The sequence below is a fragment of the Equus asinus genome, chromosome 5, assembly GCF_041296235.1.
Source record: "Equus asinus isolate D_3611 breed Donkey chromosome 5, EquAss-T2T_v2, whole genome shotgun sequence".
NCBI classification, from domain to species: Eukaryota; Metazoa; Chordata; class Mammalia; order Perissodactyla; family Equidae; genus Equus; species Equus asinus.
Window position 1 is genome coordinate 5,372,250 of NC_091794.1, and position 27,662 is coordinate 5,399,911.

Sequence of the window (27,662 nt, forward strand, 5' to 3'; positions counted from 1 at the left end):
ACATAGAGCCCCATGGCAAGGCAAAAACATTTTAGGGTCTCAGTGGATGTGTAGCTGGCAGGACAGACTGAACTGTTTTGCTTAGCTGATGCTAAGAATGACTTGCAGGTACACAGTAAGAAGATCACTCTTTTCTCCTTTGTTCTTTCTGCGTGGGGTGGCAGCTTCCTTTGTTTACACAAACAGATCATTATGTTTGGCCAATGGAGGGGAGGCTGACTGACCAACTGGTCCCTATTTGGCCCTCCTGAGTTCACCTTTCTGTCTGGCGTTCTCTTAGTTAGCCGATTGCCTCCACAACACAGCTGATTCTCAGGGAAAGACATAACTTCTCCTTTGAAAATCCCACCCAAGGAGGAACTTACATCCTTTCTTTGGTTCCCCTGAGGGTAGCTGAGATGACTGAAATTTTCAAAATGATTTATACTAACTACTAAAGAAAAACATGATGAAACACAGGGTTCATCTAACTTGCTTACAAGGCTCATAGTCTTTGGCCCACTTCCTGTCCAGTCTGAGAACTTCCCTTTTCATTCTTACGATTTCTCTCCTTCTATTTGAAGAGTTCTAGCCACATAGACTTTGATGGAGAAAGAGCAGATGCTAGGTAGGTGAGCTGACTCCCTCCCTCAGAACCACAGGACAATACTCACCTTTCTTCAGATGTCCGTGGAACATGGAAAGTAACCTTCGAACGTACAGCCACATTTCTCCCATGGTACAGGCAGGGTCAAAGTATTTCCTTACACTGCTCCTACTTTCTTCACATATTTCCAATTTTCACACTTCTGATTCAAGGCTATTGCTGGTGTTCATTTAAGGCCAAATTCACCTGGAGGTAGGACAGAGGGCCAGGTGAGCATCATGTTCAACTTACTCTGGTTCAGTATCTTTCTAAGCGTCACACAAAAAAGAGGTCAAGCTGTTTTCTGACTAAGAGCACTTTAAAGCTGTGATTACCTAAGAACAATCTTCTTAAGGGCTTGATTAAGGCTTATCCCAATAAATGTTTCCATAAGTGCTTAGTAATTGATAATTGTCTGATAACAGCCTTTTTGGCTTCACTAACAAAAGGCAACAGTAACTAAAATCAGTGTCGACACATACAGTGGGGAAACCATGTTCTTGGGAAGGATGGTAACTGGTTCAATTCAGGTTATGGCTCTGTCACCAGTTATCACCTGCATTTATTGGGAGCATAAGTACAGAGACTTGTATCATCAGCAACTCTGGATACATTACAGAAACAGTAATAACTAGCCCATTGACTCAACAGATATTCATTGAATGCCTGCTATTCACACAAGGCAATCAATGCCAGATGCTCGGAGGGATAGAGAGAATATAATCACTGCTCTCAACTTGGGTGGGGGTGGGGACGCGGCCGGTGAACAAGCTCCCCAAAGACAGAATTACAAGTAAGGATAAGAACAATCACATGATATTTCATAAGGAACTAAATGTCTAACTATCAAATGTTTGATACAAAATCAGGGTTCTAATGTAGTCCTCATGGTCTTCAGTAAGACCACAAAAAGATACCATTTACAATCCCCCACAAAATAAAAAAGTCTTAATGGCCCCAAGAGTTGGCATTATCTTATACAGCTAAATATTTGCATAATCTACCATTTGGTAATCCATGCATTAGCATATAATCAAGAGATATTCTTGTATAAGAGACATACAGAAGAATGTTCATAGAGGCACACAGCAGAAACTGGAAACAACCTAAATATACTTTGATAGGAAAATACGTTAAAAAAAATTTGTGGTAAATTCTACCAAGGGAATATTATTCAGCAATGAAAATAAATGAACTCCAGCTACAGGCAACAACATGGATATATCTTAGTAACATAATATTGAGTGGAAAAATTATGTCCCAAAAACTACATAGAGATGCTACTCTATATAATGTCTATAAACAAGTAAAATTGAACAACATATTCCATAGCCATACATATATCTGTGACTAAACTATATAGAGGATTAAGAAAAAAACAACAAAAACCCCAAGGGACTGTTAAACATGAAATTCCGCAGAGTGGCATGGGGACTATGTGGGGGAGGAGCTCATAGAGAGACCTCATTTATTGATTATGTTCTAATCCTTGGGTTGGGTGGGGAGTTCCTGCTGTTCATATGCTTTTAAGTTAATTTTTAAAATGTAGTTGTCATATAGGATCAGGAACAGGAAAGGTCACTGAAGTTTCTGTGGACAATTTAGTATTAAGCTGAAACAAGAAAATAGCATATGGTCTTGTTATTAAGGTGTTTATAATCTAAAGGGTCAATTTGACAGACTCAGATGATCATTTCGTGTGCTTCTCTATACATGCTCTCATATGACATATAAATAAACCCGTGTCGTCGATTTCACGACCAATCACAATATTGTAAGCCTATATCCAGCTGGATAGCAGGAGGCAAACTCTTTTATAAACTTCCTTATTAAAAATTTAAAAATGTATATTTCTGGAGAATCCTGAGGAAATGCCTTAATGTTGCCTAGATGTCCTTCTTGACCCACGTCACCTGAGCCTCTGATCTGGCTTCCAAATAATGCTTTACTCTCCCCATTCTCACTTCTTGCCTCAGGCAGCTCCTGCTTCTGCTTCGACCTGAGGTATCATCTTACCTCATCTCTCTATTTCCACGTGGGAGCTGGGAACAGGTGGGAATACACCAACTGCCTGGGGGTGAAGCATGAGGGAATTATAACTTAAAGAACCTCAAGCTGCTTTTGGATTCCACATGCCCCTCTACAAGACCACCTTTTGGGTGCCTCTCTTCCTAGCTTCCAGCTGGCCCCAGTGTAACAGGGCTCAGTTTATTTCTCCTCAATGGCAGGACTCTTGAATGAGTGCCCCTTTGCTGGGTGCCTAGAGAGAGGAAATTGTTTCCCCTCATACCAGGCTAAGGTACCTCACCTTATCTCTGGCTCCAGGATCTGATCTCTTTTTAGGAAGACTGACAGTGGTATAATTCATTTCCTTCAGGGAGTATTTCACCTCTGCCCATATTTGTGTGGTTTTATCCAATCGCAAACCATCTCAAAGACATCAAATTCTATTATTGGATAGCACTTCTTTCCCCAAGTCTGGATTACTCAGTTCTAAATAACAAGCAATGAAGAACAGTATTCTGAGATCAGGAACTTTTTTCATTCCTTCTATAGTCCTCGCTCCCCCAATCTCTGCAAGCATTTGCTCAAAGACCAATATACACAGCTTTCGAAAATACAATTCAGAGGCAAAAACGCATTCTAAACTCATACATTTCACTCTCAAACAGTATTTTTCAGACCTATGACTGCAAAAAAACCCCACACTATTTACAGTACTAAAAGAATATAACTTCTCGCCCTGAATTCACTTTACCCCGTGTCCTTCAGGAGTATTGGTCAAGAACTGGGGACCAGGTGAGTTCGAATTACTTTTTGCTTAGTCTCCGTTTTAGAAGGCAAAAGTTGCCTGCAATTTTTAAAATAGCACCTCCCCTGCAAACGTATGGTTCAGTCTGTGCCGGGGCACTTCTTACATAAATACACGTATTCAAAACAAATGCTTTAGATAAGAAGATAAGGGAAGAGCATTACAGGGCCCGTTCAAATACCTTTTCCTTCAAAAAGGCTTCTGAAATCCTTAATCTGCCTTAATTTCCTAGCCTTTATCTTTTACACACTCATAAGTTTGTCCTGTCTGGTCAACGCTACTGGAAACTCCTTGCTCACAGACTGATTCATCCCCATTCCCAGCACCGTGTTTGACAAGGCGTAGGCGCTCAATAGTGAATGAATGAATTTGCAAAAGGAAGGCGGGAAAAGTGTTCGTTTTTCTCGAGATACGACTAGGACAACTACAGTGGCCACAAAAAAACACCCAAACTTGGACAAACGCCCACTTTCAACCAGCTCTCAAAAAGAAGCCAGAACAGCAAACTACGCCCCTCCCACGAGCGCGAGACGGGAAGTGCAAGCTTTCAGGAAAACCGGAAGTGCCTGGTCACGCCCCGCGCATGCGTGCTCCCAGCCCGCTCACACTTCCTGCGTTCGATCCTCCAATGAGAAAGCGGAGACTGCGGCTCACGCCCCACCCCGGGCCGCGCCAGCTCCGCGCCGGCGCCGCTGCGCATGCGTCCTGGGGTGGCCTGTCGCCGGGAGGCGGGGCCAAGGGACAGATTTTGTTCTTGCTCCCGCCCCTTTCTTCCCCACCTGCCACGTACTGGGCCGAGCTCTCGCTGGGCTCGGTGGGTCCGCGCCATTGGCCCGGCCTGCCGAGGGGACCGAGTGGCCGTGAGCTCAGCCTCCCGACGCCCCAGAGCCTGGCGTAGCCTCGCAGTGTCCGGCCAGCGGAGACCGTGGGGCGGCGGCGGGCGGCCTCGGAAGCCGGTATGGCCGCTGAGACGGAGGCTCGGACCAGGCGGGCCGGACGACGGGGAAGCGCGGGGAGGGCCCCTCTTGAATTGGCGGGCGGCGGGGCCGGAGCGGCCGTGGAAGAGGCCGCGGGACGGGAGGGGGAGGTCGGGTGGGGCCCTGGGGGAGGGGAGCGGAGCGCGGTGGGGAGGGACCCCGCAGGCCGGGGACAGGGAGGTGGGCCTCGGGGTCTCCGGGCCGGCAGGTGAGCTCGCGCGGACTTAGCCGGCTGCGGGGGTCGCGGTGGCCGAGGGGGAGGAGAGGTGCTTTGGGAGGCCGGGGCCGGCGAGCGCCTCCCCTCAGAGGGCTGGGAAGGGTGAGGAGGGCGGAGAATGGCGCTCTGGGAATAAGTGGATTGGGGTCACTTGAGTGGAACCCCGTTCCTTCGCTGTCATTGCTGAATCAAGCGCCGTCTGGAGGCCCAGCCCAGTGGTATAGTGATGACGTTGATCATGACAGCTAACTTTTAAGAGTTTACTTTGCTAGACACTGTACTGAGTATTTCGGATGCATGATCTCCTTTAGTCGTCACAAGGATCCTTCTAGATTTAGATGTTATTCCCATTTTGCATATGATGAAAGCGAGGCCTGCAGAAGTACTTGCGTAAGATCCCAAGCCTAGTTAGTGGGAATCTTTACCATCTTGCTACGCTGCCTCTGGTCAAGCAGGATTGGAGGCTCCTTGCGTTCTTTGGAATAATCCAGGGTTGATTGGCTTAGAGTTTCTTAAAGGAAATTGCTACCCTCTACAGGTGCCTAAGGAGGCCCCTCTGAATTTGAGCAGGGCCCTACCCACGGGTTAGTGGAGCTGGAGGTTTGGCCACTGAACTTAGATCGTCGTTCAAGAGGCAGGCTTTTTATGTGTCCTTGGGCATGTCACTTTATTCTCCAGCGCTGAGAACAGCGTTCCTCTTGGAAAGTTTCCTAAGTTAGTGGCTGTATCATTTCTGGACTTCAGAGAGAGTGGGGAAAGGACAAGATGGCAGAAGAAAATGCTGTAAGAATCTCACCAGCAGTCCTGGCAACTAGTGGTTTATACCAGTCTACCTTGTGACAGAAGTTAGAGAAAAAGAGGACGTGAATTCTACTATTACATAAAAAAATATGGGAATGGGATTTCCCCCAGAAGGGAAAATTTTGTGGTACCCTTAGTTTTGGGATACTTGCGTGCATGCCTTGAGGAGGTGACTGCACAGACTGGGGACAGCCTTAGGAAGGAAGCCCTGGTTCTGGCCACAAGGAGTTTGCAGTCTATGGAAAACACCAAGGAATAAGTAAATTTGCAGGCAAACATAGCAGATACAGAGTAAGAGAGACTCCTGTTCTCAGATCTCTTGGAACCAAGCAACAATCCCCCCACAATCAAAAGGACATGCTATCAGTTGTATTTGATGTTAGAAATTTCTCTTAATTATGAGTATGTGTGTTGTGGGCAGTCAGGTCTGGCTACATAAAGAAGGTACAGTGTGAAGGGCTGGCTTGGGAACTGACCTGAGAGTACAGCTTCTTCTAGTCCCTTTATTAGAACTTTATTATTCCTCATTCATGTTTTGTTCAGGGAGCAAAACCAAGTCTTTAAATACTTGCTATTTGCCAGGCACTATTCTAGGTGCTACTGAGAGTAGATAATACCGTCTTGCTGAACCCAAGCCCTGGTCCCTCATGACATTATTGCTGGGTTACACATCCTGTGGGAGGAGAAGGTGACATATGTTGATTTCCTGAAGTTCCTTATTACTCTCAGGCTGTAAGGCAAACAAGGTGGAATCTTTGCCACCTTGTTGAAGTAATTATACTTCAGAGCTTGGCACCTCGCAGGTATTCAGTAACTGTTTCCTGAATGAAGAGAGCAGGTTTGGCTAACAGGTGAAAAGGTCTTAGGAGGTTTCACTTAATCACAGTCTTCATGAGAAGTCCATTGTGAGAATTGGTAGATAAAAGACTAACTATTCTTATTTTATATTAAGACAAACATAGCATCCAGATCGTGGAACACAGTCCACCCTGTTCTGAACTGACCTTAGAGTGTTAGATTCAGTGTTTAATGCCCCATTTTAAGATGGGACATTAAAGATTTATTAATAAAATATAATTAATAAAAAATAATAAAATATAATTAATAAAATAAAGTTACCTGGAAGGATATAGGGCATTTAGAGAAGAACTTTAGGGTATTTATATGTAATATTCATGAAATGAATTAGGATTCATGAAAACTTTCAAGTATTTGAAGGGTAGATGTGTTAGGCAGGTGGGGTGCTTTCATACATACATAAAGAGAATAGTTGTAGAGAAGTATGAAAACCAAATATGATGTTAATGAAATAACAAATTTAAGAGGAGAAAACAGAAAGCTGCCAGTAGTAAAGCATGGGATCGAAACCAGAATGCAGCCTGTAGGAGCTGATGCTAGGGAAATGCGCAGTAGTCATAGATAATGTCTTCAAGAACATCTTGGTCTTGAGAACAAGAGAAAGGCTTTGAGAAGAAGAGCTATTAACATGTTATTTAATCGCACGTTATTTAATCGTAAGTGTTCTCTCTATTATACAGTAACCATTAACTAACTAGAGACTTCAGACATTATTTTGAGTTTAGGATTACAAAGTCATTACAGGATAATAACACTGAATAATCTGAAATAAGGTTAAAGTAAAACCCAAGAGGGAAAAGTTCTGTAGCACATTAGTATTTAGTGGTCAGTTCTCTGCACTGCCTTATTTCTTTTTTACAGTGTGCAATCTGATCTTACACACCCACTTAGGTCTGGGGAGGGGTGTGTTATGGAATGTGTGGAAACGGTAGTGGACAGTCTTGTTAGAAAGCTCAGGAGGGTATCACTCATTAGTCCTTTTCCCTCAAGTTCCCAAAATAGAGCAGAAAATTAGCAAAAATACTCATGAGGTGTTTCTTATTTTAGAAATAAAAATTTGAGACTATTTTAGTGTTCACACATGCTTTTCTCTTCAGGGTTAGTCTTTAGCTATAGGCTAATAGAGTTTGGAAGCCAACTCTATTATTCTATATTCTATGTTCTATATAACTCTAATATTCTATATTCTAATATTCTCCCTTCGTTTACCAACTTTTGAGTGACTGCCATGTGCGAGGCACTGTTCTAGGCTCTGCGAATACACTGAACGAAACCATTTTCTTCCCTACGCTCTAGTGGAAAAGACAATAAAAAATTAAATTTCGATGTCTGGTAGTGATAAGGGCTTTGGAGAAAAACGAAGCAGGGTAAGAAAGTGACAAAGGAACTATATAAGGTTAGACGGCCAAGGAAAACTTATGAGAAATTAACATGTAATCAGGGATCTGAATTATGTGAGGAGTGTGAAGAGGGCTCGAGACAAGGCAGCAGCGTGCAGAGCCTTGAGCTGAGGAGAAGGGGAAGCCGGGGCAGCAGGGCCACCTGGGGAGGTGGGAGAGGAGGTGAAGTAGTTGGCCGGAGGCCCAGGGCCCAGGTCGTGACCTTGCAGTTCTGGCTTTTACTGAGAGTGGATGGGACTCCTTGAGAAGCTTTTGAGCAGAGTGAGTGAGATTTTATTGGCCAGGGGGACTCTGTGTTGAGAATGGATGGAAAGCGGGCAGACCAGTTAGGAGTCTTTGCAGTAATCCAGGCAGGACGTCATGGTGGCTCGGATCAGGTTGACAGAGGTGAAGCCGCTGAAGTGATTGGACTGTAGAGATAGTTTAAAGGGAGTGGCAACCGGAGTTACTGGCAGTTTGGTGGATGTGAGGAAAAAGGTTTGAGGAAAAAAGGAACTAAGATTTTTTTTATCTTGAACAACTAGAAAGAAGGAAGGAATTGTCACTGAGATGGAGGAGAGTACAGGAGAAACAGATTTTGGGGGGAAGATCAGGAGTTTGTTTTTAGAAATAAGTTAGACATCTAAATGGTGAAGTCAGATAAGCAGTTAAATATGTGGGTAAAATAATAAACATAAAATAATAAACTTATTTTCTAATGCATATAATAAAATCGTTATCTCCAGGCCATTTTAACATGAATATGGCAATACTGGAACAGTGACTCTCTTTTGAAGGCTAGAATTTCATTAGATTCTAATAGTATATTTGCTTTTCAACTTTCAAGATGTGTTTTATAGATGTTTAATTGTCAAAACCATTTTATCAGTCTTTCTCTAGAGTTGTGTATAGAGAACATCCTGGAGTCCACCATGAATGGACAGTTGGACCTAAGTGGGAAGCTAATCATCAAAGCTCAACTTGGGGAGGATATTCGACGAATTCCCATTCATAATGAAGATATTACTTATGATGAGTTAGTGTTAATGATGCAGCGAGTTTTCAGAGGAAAACTTCTGAGTAATGATGAAGTTACAATAAAGTATAAAGATGAAGGTAAGAGTGTTTCTAAAGTTAGTTTTTAGAAGTCTAAGTATTATATATGTTCTTTTGCCCATTTTTCACTGAACTATCTCAGAATAAAAATTCCATTCCCTTCCATGGTAATTGAGTGACCACTGTCTTTAATTTAATGGGATGCTCATGTAGTTAGTTACAATTGTTTTATAAGTTAAAAATAGCTAAAGGGCTGGCCACTGGTGTAGTGGTTAAGTTCATGCGTTCTCCTTCAGTGGCCTGGGGTAGGTGGGTTCGGATCCTGGGTGCAGACCTGCACACTGCTCATCAAGCCATTGCTGGGGCAAGGTCCCACATACAGAATAGAGGAAGATGGACACAGATGTTAGCTCAGGGCTAATCTTCCTCACGAAAAAAAAATAAAGAGCTAAGTGGTTTCTTATTAGAAGGGGATTTTAAGTGATAGAATGCTTTCACATACATTTTTACAAGCATTTTTTTTTCTCTTTTGCCTGTGCAAGTTTGGCTTCCTCTTTGCTTTTAAAACCAAACTTTCACTTGTATTTCCCAAAGTGAAAGGGATATCCGTAGATATTGAATGAGAAAGAATTTCATAGTCAACTAAGTATGGGAAAGCCGGTTTAAATGAAGACAAAAGTATTTCTTTATTGCAGGAATTTTCAGAGCATATGATATGCTGATGTACATTGTTAGTTTATAGTGTGCAGTGTTCCCAGGCTCATTTGACCACAAAACTATTTTTTTTTGTTGTTTTTTTGGTGAGGAAGATTGGCCCTGAGCTAATATCTGTTGCCAGTCTTCCTCTTTTTTTTTTCTTCCCAAAGCCCCAGTACATAGTTGTATATCCCAGTTGTAAGTCCTTCTAGTTCTTCTGTGTGACATGCCATGGCTTGATAAGCAGTGTATAGGTCTGCACCCAGGATGCGAACCAGCAGACCCTGGGCCACTGAAGCAGAGCAGGCGAACTTAACCATTATGACACTGGGCTGGCCTCCAGAAAACTGTTTTTATGGGGATGGGTTTTTAAATGACAACTGTTTCATCAGACACAGTGGAATTATAATAGTAGTATAGTAGTATCTTTGTTTCCTTTTCTTTAAACTAGTCTCCTTTGTTAACATCTCTTTGGAGATTGTGCTGTCGGTGGTTACTGCTCTCTTACTGCTGCTGAATCTATTTCCAGTCTGTTTCACCTTGATCTCCATACTTGGCACTGCTATCCCTGTCATCCTTTTTTAAATACTCTTTATCCCTTAACATCTATGACACTGCTATCCCAGTTTTCTTCTTATCACTAATAGCTTCTCTGTCTTTCTGAGTCTTAGCTTAAAGTAATGCCACCTGTTATAATAGAAATCTTAAGATCTTAGTGGTTTAACTCAAATCATTCAGGGACCCAGGTTGACAGAAGCTCTGATGTCTTCAGCACATGGCTTACGGGCTCACCTTGAGTATTGGCATCCGGCAGGCAAGAAGACCACGTGTAGAGGGTCACGTGGGCTGTTGCCCTCTCTAGGCCTTGAGGTGCTGGATGGCATTTCTGCTCACGTCACATTGGCCAGACCCCAGTCACGTGGCTCTGCTGAGATGTCAGTGGGTTGAGAAATGTCCCCGCTTGGACAGCCACTTTCCAACAACTTATACTGTGGAAGAGGGGTATAAATCAATGATGATCAGCTGAACTGGCCATTTAGCCACAGGTGTAATTCTCCTTTCTTTTTTGTAATGTGTGATCTAAAAGTTCCTAGAACTAATTTTTGAGGGTCACCCATATTAAGGAACAATCAAGGAGAGCAATTTTCTTCCTGTTCTCTTCCCTAGTAATCTCATCTACTTAGAATACATTGACTTCCATGAAACTCTTTGATTTCTACGTGTGCCTTAATTTGATCAATTTGTTCTTTTTCTTGACTTGACAACTCAAATTTTTAATGGTCTTCGTTTTACCTGAGATACTTTGTCTCGCCTCAAACTTGGCATATCTTACGTTGACCTCGCTGTTTAACTGGCGTTCTCTTAACTCCCTTATTTTTGAAAGGTCAGCGAACTTTCTCTTTAAAACATCAGCTGATAAGTAGTTTTAGCATTGTGGGTCACATAAGGCCTCTAGCTCATCTTCCTTGCTTTAAAACCGTTTAAAAATATAAAAACCACTCTTAGTTTACAGTCCTGTAAACGCACAGCTTGGACCATTGGTCACAGTTCATGGACACCTAGCTTAGAGGATCCTCGTTGTTGAAACTTTGTCCCCCCTTGTAGTTTCCCCGGTGAATTTATTTTTCCTGGTGTTTTTGAGTGTTTTGAATTGTACAGATTTGTGTTCCTTAGACTGTGCTGGGTACTAGGGCTGAGTGCTGGCCTAGGTCAGGTTTGTGCCGTCAGGATATTCTGCTTCTGTTGAGAATTCAGAAAAGAAAAAAAGACAGTTATAGAAAGTTTCCTTCTTTTGCATTGTTTTCTTAAAAATGTGCTTATGAGTAGAATCTCTGAAGTTGAACATTAGATATGTTTGTTACAAGAAGTGGGTCTGGTTTTAAAGAGCTGAAAAGAATGATAAAATCCTCAGTTATGGCTTTTATTGCCATCTTTGTCCAAAATGAACCTATGTAATCAGTGTTAAAATTGGTGTAGCAGGGCGTCCCTGGAGCAGCCTCCCAGCCTCCCCGGATAAAGCCGCCCCTCCAGCCCCACAGCATCTGTGAAGATACCCTGCAGAGGCCCCTGACCAGCGTCTTGCCTGTGGCTGCCTTTCTGTTCTTGCTCTCTCCAGAGAACATTTTTCCCCCTAGCTCTTTGAAAGCTTTTGAAACAGGCAATTGATATGCTAATTATAGTGTTCTTTATCCTCGGGATCTAGGGGATTGCAGAGTCTCATGTGTATGGATATTTTTCTGGGGAGAGTTGATAGTTTGATGACCTGAAAGCATCCCCTGCCTCCCCTTTTATTAGAGCTGTTCTGTGAAAATCTTTTTTGCAGCCCTTTTAGTTACTATTCTGTATGGCTCCCCCTCTGTTTGTGTCAATGGTGTTTTACTGTACGTAGAATTCAGATTTCAACCTTGAGAGTCTTGATTCAACTTTTGATAAATACATTTAAATTTTTTGGAATGGAAAAGTTTCAGTCTAAACCAATAATTTATGATATTGGTACCATGAACCTCCTCCTGTTGGCTAGTGAAAGATCACTGGTGCCTTAATTTTAGCTGTGTTTTGGCTTTTCTAATGTGGGTGTGATAAATACCCTGCCGTAAAAACAAGTAGCAAAGTCGATGTAGTATTCTTTTGAACAAATATGTTTTTCTTAGATTCTTTAATGTTTAAGACTTTTTTGGGAGATTCTAATTATACTCTGCACTCTACATTTTTTTGGATTTTAATTTAATGTATATCCTAGTTTACTACTGATGCCAATCTGAATCTCATTTCTTTTTTTTTAATATTGCAGATGGAGATCTTATAACAATTTTTGATAGTTCTGACCTTTCCTTTGCAATTCAGTGTAGTAGGATACTGAAACTGACATTATTCGGTAAGTGGTAAACTTTCTAATAAATTTACTATTTTTTCATTTTTATTAAAGACTTTTTAGCCTTTTTTTTTTAAAGACTCAGAATTGAGGAATAACTTTTTCAAAAGGTGCTTACATTAATTGGTGTTCCAGGAGTGGTCTTAAATTACTTGAAGCTTCTGACTATGTATGTTTTAAGAAAATGATGAAAGTTTGATTCACTAAGAACTGGGTCTATTAAGATTATTGTTTTTGAACTCAGAGATAACTTAAATATCCCTAGTAGAGTATTATTGCTTTAATTTAGCTGTATCAGACTTTTTTGAAATATTAAGGCTTAATTATATTTTTTTGAAGATTAACAGAAATTAGGCATGTTTTAAATTCGCCATCTGCTCGGTTACCCTAAATAGTGATGTGTACCCCTTGGATAAGTGTTTCCAGGATTGGAAATAATTGCAGGGTTAAAACTACTTTTATTAAGTTTAGTTCTCTAAGAATATGATTATCTTCTATAGTATAGTAGGTTTTTACTTATTTTCAGGGCTTACCATATAGGCCTGATACTTTAGACATTATTTTTCAAGGAGTACTTAAGGATTAGAGATAGTTCTGATAAAAAGACAAATATAAGACTAATTTTAATTTTTTAGATTTTAATTTTCTTATAAATTGTAACAGATTTGCAAGGCAGAACTATTAAGAAACAAGATAGAAATGATGACAGAGTTAAAGTGGAAGCATGATTATGTGAAAAATAAAATATGGACATTTTTTCTGGATATTTTGTTTTGTTCAGCATTTCGAAAAAGTTATATGGCACTGAACCTTGTAGTTCCATGAAATATGATCATGGCCAATTGATTTAATTGTATCCATTTCATCTCTGTCTAGGAAGGGTGAATATGAATCAGATTTTGAAGTGCTAATAACAAATAAAAACCTGTTTAAAATTTTTTAAATAAAAGGTATTTTTTAATAGAATTAAATCTAAAATACTTAACCACTCTTGGCCACCTGTCAGGCAGATTAGATAAACCGAAAACTCTCCTTTCAGCAACACAAAGGACATGCTAAATAATCCTGTACAAGAGCTTGCTGAGGAGAGTGAGGGAGATGTCCAGGGACCAAAAAAATAGATGGAATTAAAAATCAGGGCCAAAAGTACCAAAAGCTGAGACTTGGGATGGTTTTGGTGGCGATGGTGAAGGTTTCAGTCTACATAATCTAAGGACTTGTCATTTGATGTCTATATGCTATAGGCCTTAGGTCCTAGACACTCAGTGGGCTATTGCTCAAAAAGAATATTGTAGAAGAAAAACATCTCTCCATTGATGCAAGAAGAGGCAAGGAATTGATATAGGAAACTCTTAGACCCTGGGTTGTCAGAGTTTGTGGAGGCTTCCTAGAGGGTTCATGACCATGGTCTTTAGGTGGGTTAGGTTTAAATTTAAACTATCTGCACAGTTTCGGAACTCCCAAGCCCAGATACTACTATAAAAATAGCAAGAAGCAAAGGCAAAAATCTCCTTGGGGGCTGTGTTCTCAATCCAGGTCACATAGGCTTCTCACAGAAAAAATCCTGTTGGTGAACTTAGAGTTCAGAACTCTAAGACTGCATTTTTGTGGTTTGGTGAGTGTTCCTGTTTTTGTCTGAATTCTCACATGATTTTGGAGTGGCTTTGTTTTTGTGTTGATCTATCACGGTCACAGAATGATCTTTTCTGATTGTTGGTGTTCTTTGAAATTGTGCCTGTTCAACAAGAGGACGCTGCAGCCTGCCTGTGAGCGCCAGGCCAGCTTCTGGCAGCCCTTGCAAGGCCAGGTCCGGTCCTGGCTGTCAGGAGCTGCTTTTCTCCCACATATTAGAGAAAAACCAGTAATACTCAGTAAAAGCCAATAATTAAGTGATGTAGGTAGGAGAGCACATTGAGCTTCCTCTTAAGTATGTGGGGAGTATGTAAAATACTGGTGAATTGTCTTCTAAAAGCTTGCATAGGTTTTTTGATCTTTGAAACGTATTTAACAAAGAATCTCTCTGAACCTTTATTTTCAAGTTGATTTCCTTTTTTAATTTGGTGCTTCAGGAGTTTGTACGTATGTGTACTGGTAATACGTAAAGCATTTTAGGTTAATTTTTGAACTCCTATCTTGAGGTTTGCATTCAGAGCCTTTTGTCACTTTTTTTAAAATAACCTCAGTGGTGACAGTCTTTGCTGGATGAAGGATTGCATTTTTTTTCTAGTTAGCTGAAAGTTAGTTGGACAAAATGAGTAATTAAATGAGGTAATGTTGCCCTCATTAATAAAAAAACCCAACGATTACTGAATACTCTCTTTAGCTTGTATACTGCTTTTGGAAGTAACGGCTTTGAAGGACAGTGGTGGTGTGGATTCATGAGTTCTGCTTATTCTTTTAGTAGGTTATTTTTTAGGTCAGTTATTTTAGGTAGCTACGTTTTCTTCTTTTAGGTCAAAAGTAGGCGGGAGGGTTAACAGACCTATTAGTCATATTGCACTTTTTAACACTTATGTATAGAATAAGGTGTTTATTATATTATTTCAAGACTATAAAAGAATAATGTGAAATAGAATGAGCCTTTGAAGGTATATAATTTCTATTACATATATTTAAAGCCTTCTGTAGGTTTTAATTTATTTTTCTATAGTTGAATTCTTCTAATAATCCTTTTTTTGGTCATAGGCCATAGATCTGGCATCAACAAAGACTGATGAATATTTATTTTTTCCAAAAGGTAAATTATTAGCAGTAAAGAATCCTTTCCTTAAAGAGAGTTATTCAAATGACATCAATAGGTGTCTTGTTTGATTTTGTTTCACTTTTTTAAGAAATTGTTTTTATTTTTCCTTATAGCATGTTATTCTGTTGATATGCTTATATAAGAACATTTCCTAATTTTACGTAAATTAATGCTTTCATTTCAGTGAATGGCCAACCAAGACCTCTTGAATCAAGTCAGGTGAAATATCTCCGTCGAGAACTGATAGAACTTCGAAATAAAGTGAATCGTTTATTAGATAGCTTGGAACCACCTGGAGAACCAGGACCTTCCACCAGTATTCCTGAAAATGGTAGACCATGAATCCATTTTATTCTGATTTATTCTTCTTGTGTTTTTTTTTAACTCTTCTTCAGTAGGAGTGGGATGGCACCCTCAGAGTCACCCTCTCTCATTTCTGTATCTGTGTTGGTATTCGTATCTGTGTTCTTAAACCTGGCTGTCCATCAGGATTCCTGGGAGATTTTATTGTAGGAACTTCTGGATCTCATCAGAGACTTACTGGAGGGCAGGGCGTGGGAATCCCAGAGGGTGATCTTTTTACACCTAGTCTTGGACTCTGGGGTTTATGACAGAGGTCAGTTTCAGACCCTTTGACTCTTGAACCTTTTTCAATGTAGTAGATAATTAATGAACCTTAGGAATTTAAAATCATTTCATGAGTTTTGTGTGGTATATGAAAAAGTTTCAAGCAAAAAATAATTTTAGATTAGTACATTAAAATGTGAAGTTTATCTTAAACACAATTTTAATAATCATAATATGCAAAGAAAAATTGATTTTTTCTCCCATTTTGCAGATCACATCTAGTATTTATATTAAGATAAAGCAGGATTTATCGACAAATTTGGAACTGACATACAGTTTTTGGACCAAATATATTTTAAAGTGTAGACAAAAATTTAAGTATGTATTATGGCTTGAAAGTAGATGTTAAAAAACTGCTTTCCTCATCTTTTAATATTCTTAGATGTTGCACTTAGAAAATAAACTTTTTTTTTTTTTTTACAATTTTTGTGTTTGCATTTAAGTTTCACATGCTTAAAAGTGTCCATATTGTGAAATAGTAATTTTTTAGAGAGTGTGGGTGACTGCATATAAGGGGCTTAATAGAAGATGATTTTGTGGAAAAGTGGCATTGTAAAATAAAATCCCTTGCAACCTTTAGATTCTGAGATACTCTATTTTGTGGCCCTATCTAAATTTTGGCATTTTGTTTTCTTTCTTTAATTTAGTTATAGTTTAAATAAGGATGCATTTTTCATAATTACCCTCCTCCTCTGTTCTCTAGCCATGTGGAATTGTGTTAATGGTAGATGCTCAGTAAACACTTGGTGACTGATTAGTGATTTCTAGTTTCATCTCTGTATTTCAGAACGTTTTGGAGATTTGCTGAAATGTTGTGATCCTCCTGTCCTCTTTATGATGAAGCCTTTATATTTCAGGTCAGAGCAGATTACCTGTTCTGAACTCTCTCTCTCCAAACAGAAAGCTCCAATTTTAGGTCAAGGATCTGAAGAAAGCTTTTGGCCATTTTCCCAGAAGAATTCATAAGTGCTGACACAACAAAATTTGTATATAATTTTGGTGGATTTAGGCATCTGTAGAATATCATGAAACTTAGATCAGAATTCCAGAAATATAGCCAGTACTGCACAGAAATTACCTCCAGTAGCCTACATTCTGCTCTAAGGAATAGAATTGTAAGCTTTTTGGTTTTGATGAAGCAACCTTTTTATTCTAACTTATTTCTTGGCACTATATCTACTGCTTTTCTTTATCAGTCCTTTATTTCCATGTTTTCATATATTTTATTGCTAACGTCTTACCTGTGTTAATGTAAAAGATGTTAAATTGGTCTCCTCTCCACATCTTGGAATTTCCATCACATGTTGTTTCTTTTTGTGGTCATCCTTCTGGTTATTGTGTCTTATCTGAGTTATCTAAGGAATTGAATAATACATTCTGTGCTGTATTTTTACAGATGGTTGTAATTTATTTTTTGTTTTCTCTCCTGTACTTAGTAAGATCACTTACCTCTTGACTCCCTGCCTTCTATGAAATTTCCTAAGCCGCCAAGCTCTTAGAACGTATCCTGATTTAATAATCTTCTCAAGAAAAACAGCATAAAATAAACCAAAAAACCTACGTCAGAAACTGCAAGTGTAGTCCACACACACAAAAAAACTGCTGGTCAGCTGGCACTGCCATGCACTGTGTGGCTTGTCCTCACCCAGAAGCGTGTGGCTGCCATGTTCCTCAGTGCTCTGCCCTTGCTCTGGTTCTTGGACACTTGCTCTCCTCTCTGAGGCAAATGCTGCGTAGTCTGCCTTAAATACTGGCTTCACCTGTTGCAGTAGCTGTGGCAGCTAACAGAGCAGTCAGTGTCCTAGTGGACATGCGTTGCGTTTCCTGCTGGATTGGTCAGCGAGAAGTGGAGAGATGTGTTGATAGTGGAAGGTAGTCATCTGAGGGGGAATAACTGGTGAGATTGGTGTGATCGGCTCCTGAGGTGTAGCTTTGGAGTTAGAGGAAGGAAATTGGTGAGGAAGACAGATAACTGGTAGATGTATTTTATATGAGGAAACATTAGTATAACCAGTGGAATGATAGGAATGAGTGAGAGCGCAGGGCTGTATGCCCTTATGTTCCACTTAGTACTTACATGTTTTCACAGCATGGATTTTGTCTTGATCACAGGGGCGATCTAACAACTGATGTTTACTTGCTTGGTAATAGAAAATATCGATAATTGTCTGTTAACACGAGTAAATGGTTAGCAGTGTTCTTTTTTGTTTCCTTGTTTGTTTTTGGTTTTTTATGCCTTTTTTAGTATCGTGGCCTCAGGTTGCTATTTGTAAAATGCGGGTACTCTTGAGCCCTTTTTCTTTCACACGGTGGTAGTGTAAATGCCTGTTGAGTGGTAGTGTAAATGCCTGTTGAGGAGCTTCGGGTCCTCAGAAAAGCATGGTTTCAAATTCATCCAGCTCGTAATGTTTGAACTCTTATTTTTCTATTTTTGAAATATTTTGTTATGGGAACATTTAGACATATACGAAGGAGACAATAATACTATCATGCATCCCATGAACCCTCACCCAACTTCAACAATTATCAACTCACAGTCAGTCTCATGTCGTCTGGACTCTCACACATTTCCACCCCTCCCATGTGATTTTAAGCAAATCCCAGACACATATCATTTCATCTGTGAGGATTTAAGTAAGTAATTAATACACAGTAAGTGTTTTAGAAGAAGCCATAGCAAATTACAAGTATATGTTTAACGTATTGGTTGGCTTGAGATTTCCATGTAATTTAATAATGGACCAATAGACAAGTAGAAATAAAACATAAAAGTTGATACCATAACTTTAGTTAAGCTTCTTATCCTTTTAGAAAATAAAGTATTAGTGCCCAGTATGTATCTGATATTAGGGTATAAATTATGGGGCTCCAAAAAAAGGATAAATTTTCTCAGTTTAAGGTAGTTGTATTTTTTCCCCTCATTTCATAATTCTCAGAGAAGGAGGTAGATAGAATTTTTTGAAAAAGCTGTTATTTACATTTCTTTTAGACTTTTTTCCTGATTTTAAAAATAAAAATAGAAACAACTATAAAGAAGTAAGATTATCTGTGATCCTGTATTCAGAGATACTTCCTCTTCCCGTTCCAGACTTCATGCACATATGTGTTTCCCCATCTTGTATTTTTCAGGCCTTATTGACTATAGATAAAATGGAAACAAGTTTCTGTTTATTCCTCTTATAGATACTGTGGATGGTAGGGAAGAAAAGCCTGCTGCTTCTGATTCTTCTGGAAAACAGTCTACTCAGGTTATGGCAGCAAGTATGTCAGCCTTTGACCCTTTAAAAAACCAAGATGAAATCAGTAAAAATGTCATGTCAGCGTTTGGCTTAACAGATGATCAGGTTTCAGGTAAGTTAGTTCCTCCCTCCTTCCTTCTCCCCCTCCTTCCTTTCCTCTCTTTCTTTCTTTCCTTCTGCAATAGAAGGATAATTTGGATATGATGAAGTGCATAAATCTTAAGGGTTCAGTTCAATAGATTTTTACATGTGTATGTGCCTATGTGTGTATACACCAACTAGATCCACATGTGGATGCTTTCCACCCAGCGTCCCGAGAGCTTTCTCACTCCCTCTCCTAGTCAGTAGAACCCTCACCTTTAAAGAGTGACCACTGCTTGGTTTAGGTCAACTTTATCAAAATTAGAATTTAGAAAGTTAATTTTTTAAAATATTGGAACCATTTTATAATCTTATTTCAGATTTGTTGCAGGATTTAGATTATATTTGATGTCTTATTCTCTGTTCTGATCTTAGAGAAATTTAGATTTCTGGTTAAATTGCTTTAGTGTAGAAAATGCTTTTATGTGAGTGTTTTTAACCTTAGAACAGCACTTACACTGTGATTTCTTCTTTTTTATTTTTTGGCCATCATTTTTTCAACGTTTTTCTGCTTGTTTCTCTTTTGGGACTCCAATTACACATATATTAGAGAGCTTGAAATTGCCCCAGGGGTCTCTGAGGTTCATTTTTCTTCACTCTTTTGTCTCTCTGTTCTTCAGATTGGATGATTTCTGTTGAACTCTCTTCAAGTTCACTGATTCTGCCATTTCCAGTCTGCTAGTGAACTTTTTGTCTCTGTTATTGTTTTCAGCTCTAGAATTTCCATTTGGTTCTTTTTATAGTTTCCTTTTTTTCTGTTGAGGTTTCTTACCTTTACATTCATTAAGGCTATCTTCCTTTAATTCATTGAGTGTATTTTTGTTTAATTCTTTAAAAAAATTTATGATAGCTGCTTTGAACTGTCTGCTACATCCAACATCTGGGTCTGTTTACAGTTACTTTCTTTCACTGCTTCTTTTCTCCAAGTCTGGGTCACATTTTCCTCTTTCTTTACATGTCTGATAGTTTTTGATTGAAAATTGGACATTGTTCTTAATATGTGGTAGTGACCTGGGATTCTTTTAGGTTCTTTCGAGGATGTTTTCGTATTGTTGCTCTCACAGGGAGTTAACCTGTGTGGACTCAGACTACTCTCCCTTTCTCCTCATGGAGTATAGCAGCTTATGTCGCTGTTCAGTCTTCTCAGCTCTATTGCTGCTTTTTTTCTGAGCCCTGCTGGGTATCCCCCCTCCAAACCCCATGGTCAGCTGGGGATTCGGGCTGAGCTGATACTCAGATTTTAGGTCTCACTTCTTTGGTGGCTCTCTTATTTTCCTCCAGGGATTTTCCTCCTAAATTTCCCGCTGCTTGGCCAGCTGTGAAGTTAACACTGCTTTTCTGCCCTTGGTGCTGCAGAGGTCAGGGCTTGCAGTTCTTGCCCGTTGTAATCCCCTTAGGGTAAACACTTTTCTGGTTTTTGCTGACATTCGGTTAACTTCCAATGATTTCAGATAGTTGTTTTCTTCTATTTTGTCTAGGTTTTTAGTTGTTACCTATGGGAGGGTTTACCTGACCAGTTTACTTTTCCATTACCAGTAACTGGAAATGAAGGATTGTATTAATTTTCATTTTCTTTGAGAGTTTTATGGGATTATTCATTAAAGAGAATTGTGTGAAATTCTGAAAAGGAGAGGCAAATATTTCTATATGACATATGTTCTTGGCAAAGGAAGACATCAGGTTAATGATACATCTGAAAAACATTTTTAGAGAAATGAAATATGGGTTAATAATACAGTTTCTTAATATGTAAGACTTCAGGAAATACTAGATAGAGGAGTAAATGGTTACATGTGAGGTCAGGCTTAAAAATTTTGATTTGAATACAGTATATGCCAGATCAGAACAACATAATTACAATAGTCCCCCCTTAATTGCAGTTTCGCTTTCCACGGTTTCAGTTACCCTCAGTCAGCTGTGGTCCGAAAATATTAAATGGGAAATTCCAGATATAAACAATTCATAAGTTTTAAATTGCGTGTCATTCTGAGTAGCAGGATGAAGTCTCCCACCGTCCTGCTCCATCTCGCCCCCTTCCGCCTGGGATGTGAATCATCCCTTTGTCCAGCGGATCCTACTGTATACCCTCCCAGCTGTTAGTCACTTAGTAGCCATCTGTTGTCAGATCGACTGTCAAGGTATCACAGTGCTTGTGTTCAAGTCACCCTTATTGTACTTCATGATGGCCCCAAAGTGCAAGAGTAGTGATGCTGGCAATTCTGATGTGCCTAAGAGATTTACTGTTATTAATCTCTTACTGTGCCTAATTTATAAATTAAACTTTACCATAGGTCTGTATGTATAGGAAAAGCATATATATATATATATATATATATATATATATATATATATATATATATAGGGTTCAGTACTGTTCATGGCTTCAGGCATCCACAGGGGTCTTGAAACATAGTCCCCTTAGATAAGAGGGGGGGGACTCCTGTAATGTGATGCACATTATTTGAAGACTGTTTTTCTGGTAGCTTTGTATGTTGAGCTGAAGTAGGAAAAACTGTGCACATGGAAAACTCCCAGATACTTTGTAGTTATTTAGGTGTGCTGTGGTGAAAAACTCAGCTCCAGTAGTGAATGTGGACATGACAAGGAAGAAAGGAGTATTAAAGGATAGTGTGAGGAACATTAACTAATAGCTTACAATCAAGGGAGAAAAGAGGAGTCAAGCTAATATATTTTTTGAGGATAATAACACAGTGTCTTTTGTAGGAGGGCTGTGTATATATTTATCTACACGTATCTAAATATCAGAAAAATGTGGTACACAGGAGCAGTCATCCAGTTTACTCTGTAATCATCAGTTTCTCTTGCATTACCACTCTGTTATCCCAGTTTAGGTTCTCGTCAATACTTGGATTGTCAGCTGCCAACTGTGTGGCTAATAATACAGTGCTCAGTTCTGGGATACACCAGGGCAGAAGGTGGAGGTTTGCCCTTAGGGAAATGAGCCAGCTAGTAATAGCAAGTACTTATGTGGAGCTTTCTAAGTGTAGTCACTTTCATGAGCTCTTGCTGTAAGCTCTTGTTAACTCATAATCCATACGTAACTTTGGGAAGTAGGAATTAGTATTTCTCTTGTACAGGTGAGGGAGCTGAGGCACAGGAGGAGGTTAAGTAACATGCTCCGAGTTCCACAGCTACTAAATTGCAGCACTGAGATCTGCACCTTGCCAGTCTGGCTCCACAACCTCTTCTTTTAACCACTGTTCTGTGTTGCCTACACGAAAAGAACTGAAAGGAGTGAGACATAGCTGCAGTTATCTTCAGAATGTTTTTCCACTGTCACAGTATTGGAACTGTAGTGAGTTCTCTCCATTTTCTTTTTTCATTGTTTTGGAAGAATTTGAGTGGCTCTGTGTGTAAGAGTTCTAGCCTCGTGAGGCAGATGGAAAGAATCAGGAGCCTGGCTGACAGAGCTTGTAGTCTAGTAGGGAAGATGGGACCTGTTGAGAAATGCCAAGTAGAAGGGTTGGGGCCATCGTCAAAGTGAACTCCGCAGAATTTCTCCAGTGGAGACAGTATTTCTGGGTGAAGAAGCCTTACTAGAAGCGTGGGGTGATGACTGGGTTTTACAGAATCTTATACTTACATGTGTCAAAATGGGGCAGTGGAGGGGCAGCGATGAATGAAATGGAGGCTGAAAAAACAGTGCAGATACTGTGGGAGCAGGTTAGTTTAGCTGAAGGGGACGTGTGAGAAGAGGAATTGTCTGAAATAATGTTTGGATCCTCGAATACCAAGCTGGAGGGTTGACCTTGATTTGTGGGCAGTGGAGACTCATTGAAGGAAATGATACTTTTGGTTGATCTACACAATAGATTGCATAAGGTAGGGGACATTGGTATTGCAGAGATGAGTTTTGGTTTTTGCAAGGGGAGGTTAGAACTGAGGAATATAGCACTCTACACTTTATAGGGAAGGATTTCCAATTGTAGCTTTGGATTCTTAAGAGACTGGAGTGAAGGAAAAAATAAAGTACATACATTTAATGAAAAAGGCTGCATTTGTGGTTATGCTTATTCTGTAGTACTTTTAGTCTCTTTTAACCAAACTTATTAATTGAGCTTGCTGGGGAAAGTCTTGCATTAGGAACTGAACTGACTTCTCATGACCATCCAGGGCCACCTAGTGCTCCTGCAGAAGACCGTTCGGGAACTCCCGACAGCATCGCTTCCTCCTCCTCTGCAGCTCACCCACCAGGAGTCCAGCCACAGCAGCCGCCATATACAGGAGCTCAGACACAAGCAGGTCAGAGTGAAGGTAAAATAGAGCTTAGAGCACGTGTGCAAGAAGGTACACGTGCAGAAATGTTTATTGCAGCGTTGTTGGTAATGGTTAAACAGCTTACATATGCATTCATGCCATGAACACAGTTGTGAAAATTTTGGTTTACTAATGTATGTTTTCCTTAAAAAAACCAAATAGAACAATATGTCAGGTATGCTTTCGATTATTGAAAAGAAAAACAACCTAAAAAGGTGTTTATATGAATATAAATACGGGGTGAAAGATCAGGGAGGATTCCTACCAGTCACTAGTCAGTGGTGACCCATGGGGTCAGAGATGACCCGTCGAGGTGTGATGCTTTATTTTACATAATACTTAGGTACTATTTTGTTTTCTTCTCCCTTTTCCTCTTGCAACTGTTTATTAATTATTTTTGTAATTTAAGAAGATTTTTAGAATAGAGGTAAAGCATACCTTTAGTTAAGTGTAATTTCTTAGAAAAATAAATAGCCTTTTATATTTTTGTGCAGTTAGCAGTATGTCTTTTGTGGAAAAAAAGCAATGTATTTTAAAGATTTTTATTTTTTCCTTTTTCTCCCCAAAGCCCCCCGGTACATAGTTGTGTATTCTTCGTTGTGGGTTCTTCTAGTTGTGGCATGTGGGATGCTGCCTCAGCGTGGTTTGATGAGCAGTGCCATGTCCGCGCCCAGGATTCGAACTAACGAAACACTGGGCCGCCTGCAGCGGAGCGTGCGAACTTAACCACTCGGCCACGGGGCCAGCCCAAAAAAGCAATGTATTTTAAATCAAACTTTTCTGTAAATGATGTGTCCTTAGATGAGTGATTTAATTTCTCTGGGTTTTGATATTCTCTCACTGTAAATTGTGAAAATTGGACTAAACCAGTGATTTCAAAAGAATGTCTTTAGCCCTGAATGAAACATAACTTGAAAGCTCATTATTTAAGACAGACAGAGGGGTCGTTTCCATGGTTGATGAAGGGGATTGAGGGGCCACAAGCTCAAGCTAGTGGGCACTGAAGTGCCTCACTGAAACCCTGGCGCTCTGCAGAACATGGCTACGTAGTTACTGCTCTCTGGGGTTCCTTCCCGTTGTTAAAATGTGAGTTCTCTGAATTGCCACGCATGTTAGGACCTTTAAACCTGCACATTTCACTTTAAAACAAACACCAGGTGGTGCTCTCACTGTTTGTATAAAGGGGCCAGGTGGTGGTATGATTATTTTCAGTACGAGAAGCAAGTGACTGAGTTTATCAATCACATTAAAAAAAAAAAAAAAAATCCTAGCCTAAAGTGAACTGAGCGCTTTTGTAACAGTTCTGTCGTCCTGTGCCGATACTTTCAGAGTTGTCCCACTGGGTTAATGCTAGTCTTAGGAACCAGCAGGTGGCATTTGCTGATGAATGAGTGGTTTGGGAAGAATTTCTTATTGCTTAAGGCTCTTTTCAGCCAACTTTGGTCACAGTCTTTCCTTTGCACCAAGATGCAACTGCTAAAACTGGAGCAAACCACAACTGCAGCAGGTGTGGGGCCGAAACAGGGAGGGGGCAGCAGAGTTTGGATATGATGGACTTTAATGGCTGTATCTGGTGAACTAACATCTGTTTAAAAGCAGTCTCATTGGAAGCAGTGTCTACTGTTGTAGGATGACAGTTGGAAGGATTGTTATACCAAATAATCTTTGCTGTTCACTTATAAAGGAACGGGATGTAAGGCTCCACTAACAATATCTCAAAGTATTTTATCAGGGGTTTGTTTCAATTGAAAATTTATTTTCAAAAAGGTAAAATTTTAAAAAGATGAAGGGATATACAGTGACAATTCAAAAATTCTCTCTCCTGCCTCTGTCCCCTAGCATCCAGGTTCCCTTTTCAGAGGCGTCAGATTAACACAGTCTGATCTGCATTAAATCCCTTTAGGGTGGCATTAATTGTACACCTTGCTAAAACTGTTACTTTTTATTTATTTATTTATTTTGGGGGGGTAAAGATTGGCACCTGAGCTAACATCTGTTGCCAATCGTTTTTCTTTTTCTTCTTCTCCCCAAAGCCCCCAAGTATGCGGTTGTATATTCTAGTTGTGAGTGTCTCTGTTTGTGCTATGTGGGACGCTGCCTCAGCATGGCTGGATGAGTGGTGCCATGTCTGCACCCAGGATCGGAACTGGTAAAACCCTGGGCCACTGAAGTGGAATGCGCAAACTTAACCACTCTGCCACTGCGCTGGCCCCCACAACTGTTACTATTTTTAGTTTACATTAAAACATACAATATAAAAAATTGGACAGCTATTAAGATGTGACATCAGTGAATAGATTAGCCTTCTGGAGGTAAATCTCTAAATCAAAAGACATACAATGGAAGCCACATGTAATTTGAAATTTTCTATTAGCCACATCAAAAAGAAGTTTTAAAGGGAAAATTAATTTTAAGTATACATTTTATTTAATCCAGTATATTCAGTGTATCAACATGTAATCATTATTAAGAAGTTATTAATGTTTTACGTTCTGTTTTTCATACTACATATTGGGAATCTGGGGTGTGACACCAATCTGAAACACTTCAAAACACGTACAGCATCTCACAGTTCAGACCAGCCACATTTCAGGTGCTTAGTGGCTAGTGAATGTTGTATTGGATAGCACAGCTCTAGATTAATATATCAGTTATTTATAGATTCCTGAGATGAATTTGTAGGCTACTATGATGAATACTTTTTGACATATGATGTGTAATGAATCTCTGACATCACCAGTTAGATCAACTGCTGGTTATACTTTGAGCAGAATAATCAACATAAAAATTATTAAAATCTATTACTAATAATTGATTAATATAGCAGTCGTAGAATAGAATATGAAATAATCTAAAATAAAATAAATCTGAGTTGTTACTTAAATTCCATAAAAGGGATTTCAGAATTGTAAATTTTTATCCCAAGGATTTTAGTCTTAATATGTTGTTCAGTTAAAAGGATCAAGAAAATGTCGAGGGGCCAGCCCTGTGGCCGAGTGGCTAAGTTGGTGCGCTCTGCTGCAGGCGGCCCAGTGTTTCGTTGGTTCGAGTCCTGGGCGCGGACAAGGCACCGCTCATCGAGCCATGCTGAGCGGCGTGCCACATGCCACAACTAGAAGGACCCACAACTAAGAATACACAACTATGTATGTGGGGGCTTTGGGGAGAAAAAGGGAAAAAAAAAAAACTTTAAAAAAAGAAAATGTCGAGCATCATGAATATAAACAAAATGGACAGTATTATCCTTTTTCAGATAAAGCAGATGCTTCTGTTACTGGAAAACTGTAGTTGAATAATTGCCAAAAATATATAAATAAGTGGTGAGGATGTAGAGAAGAGCCCTAAAAATCATCAGAGACCAGGAGGTATAGCTGTTTGACAAACTAAAAAGGTGAAAAGGATATAATTAAAATCTGTAAAATTATACACCAATATAATGATAAGCTGAGTAGACTTTTAAACTAGCTTTTATTATGTAAATTGTGAAACACACAAAAATAGAGGTAGAATAATCAGATCTTCATGTAACCATCATGCAGCTTCAACACTTACTGATATTTTGGCATTCTGTTTTCATCTCTGTTGTCCCCTCCTCCCCCCACCACTTTTTAAAAAATTTGCTGGAGTGTTTTAAATCCTTCGCATATGATTTCACCCAACTATTTCAGTATGCATGTCTAAATGATAACCTTCTTTTCTTTTTAACAAAACCACCATATGATTATTATACCTAACAAAATTAAGTGATTCTGTCACTGAAACCAAAGTGGGTTCTCTCCTGGTGAGTTAAATCGGACTCTCCACCAGAAGTAGTTGTCTCACAAAGTGAAGTGTATCTGCGGCAAATAGGAGACCCTGAGGAATCATTTCTAGAGTCATGGTGTCCCTGGACAAAGGGAAGCAGGGACATTTGTTTCGGATGGGAATGAATATTCAAAAGGGAGAGGCAGGTATTCCCTTGTGCGGGCTCAGGTGGAAAACATGTCCCACATACACTGCAGGTTATGGTGATAAGGCCTAAGCTCCTCCTGGAGAGATGTTAGCACTGAAAACAAGGCAAAGGTCACGGGGATAGCTCTTGTGGTGAGGCCTGGTCTGGTTCAGGGTGGTTAGTGATTGCATCTCTTTAACATAACAAGGAAACAGAACAATTTGGAAGAACAGTTGAAATATCCAGACCTACTCTTGAGTTCCTCAGGACAACCAGTCAGTAACAGTTCTTATTGTCAGCACATACCAATCTATATTTGATTTCCCTAATTGTCTCATAATTATGTTACTACAATTGACATTTTGTTAAGTCAGGAGTCTAACAAAGTTCACATTTTCCATTTGGTTATG

The 27,662-nt window shown here is 39.7% G+C and overlaps 1 protein-coding gene across 4 annotated transcripts in view; it reads left to right on the forward strand.

The window, feature by feature from the left end:
* The first annotated feature begins 4,046 nt into the window (after positions 1 to 4,046).
* Positions 4,047 to 27,662, forward strand: part of TFG (trafficking from ER to golgi regulator) — a 31,141-nt gene continuing 7,525 nt past the window's right edge. Inside the window, exons 1-6 of one of the 4 annotated variants that reach the window (XM_014853287.3) lie at positions 4,047 to 4,393; positions 8,559 to 8,785; positions 12,213 to 12,296; positions 15,221 to 15,367; positions 18,847 to 19,014; positions 23,178 to 23,318. In XM_014853287.3, coding sequence (XP_014708773.1) covers positions 8,602 to 8,785; positions 12,213 to 12,296; positions 15,221 to 15,367; positions 18,847 to 19,014; positions 23,178 to 23,318 — 724 coding nt within the window. In that variant the 5' untranslated portion in view covers positions 4,047 to 4,393; positions 8,559 to 8,601. The remainder of the gene's footprint in view (positions 4,394 to 8,558; positions 8,786 to 12,212; positions 12,297 to 15,220; positions 15,368 to 18,846; positions 19,015 to 23,177; positions 23,319 to 27,662) is intronic. The other 3 variants (XM_014853289.3, XM_014853290.3, XM_014853288.3) reach the window with 3 other exon arrangements.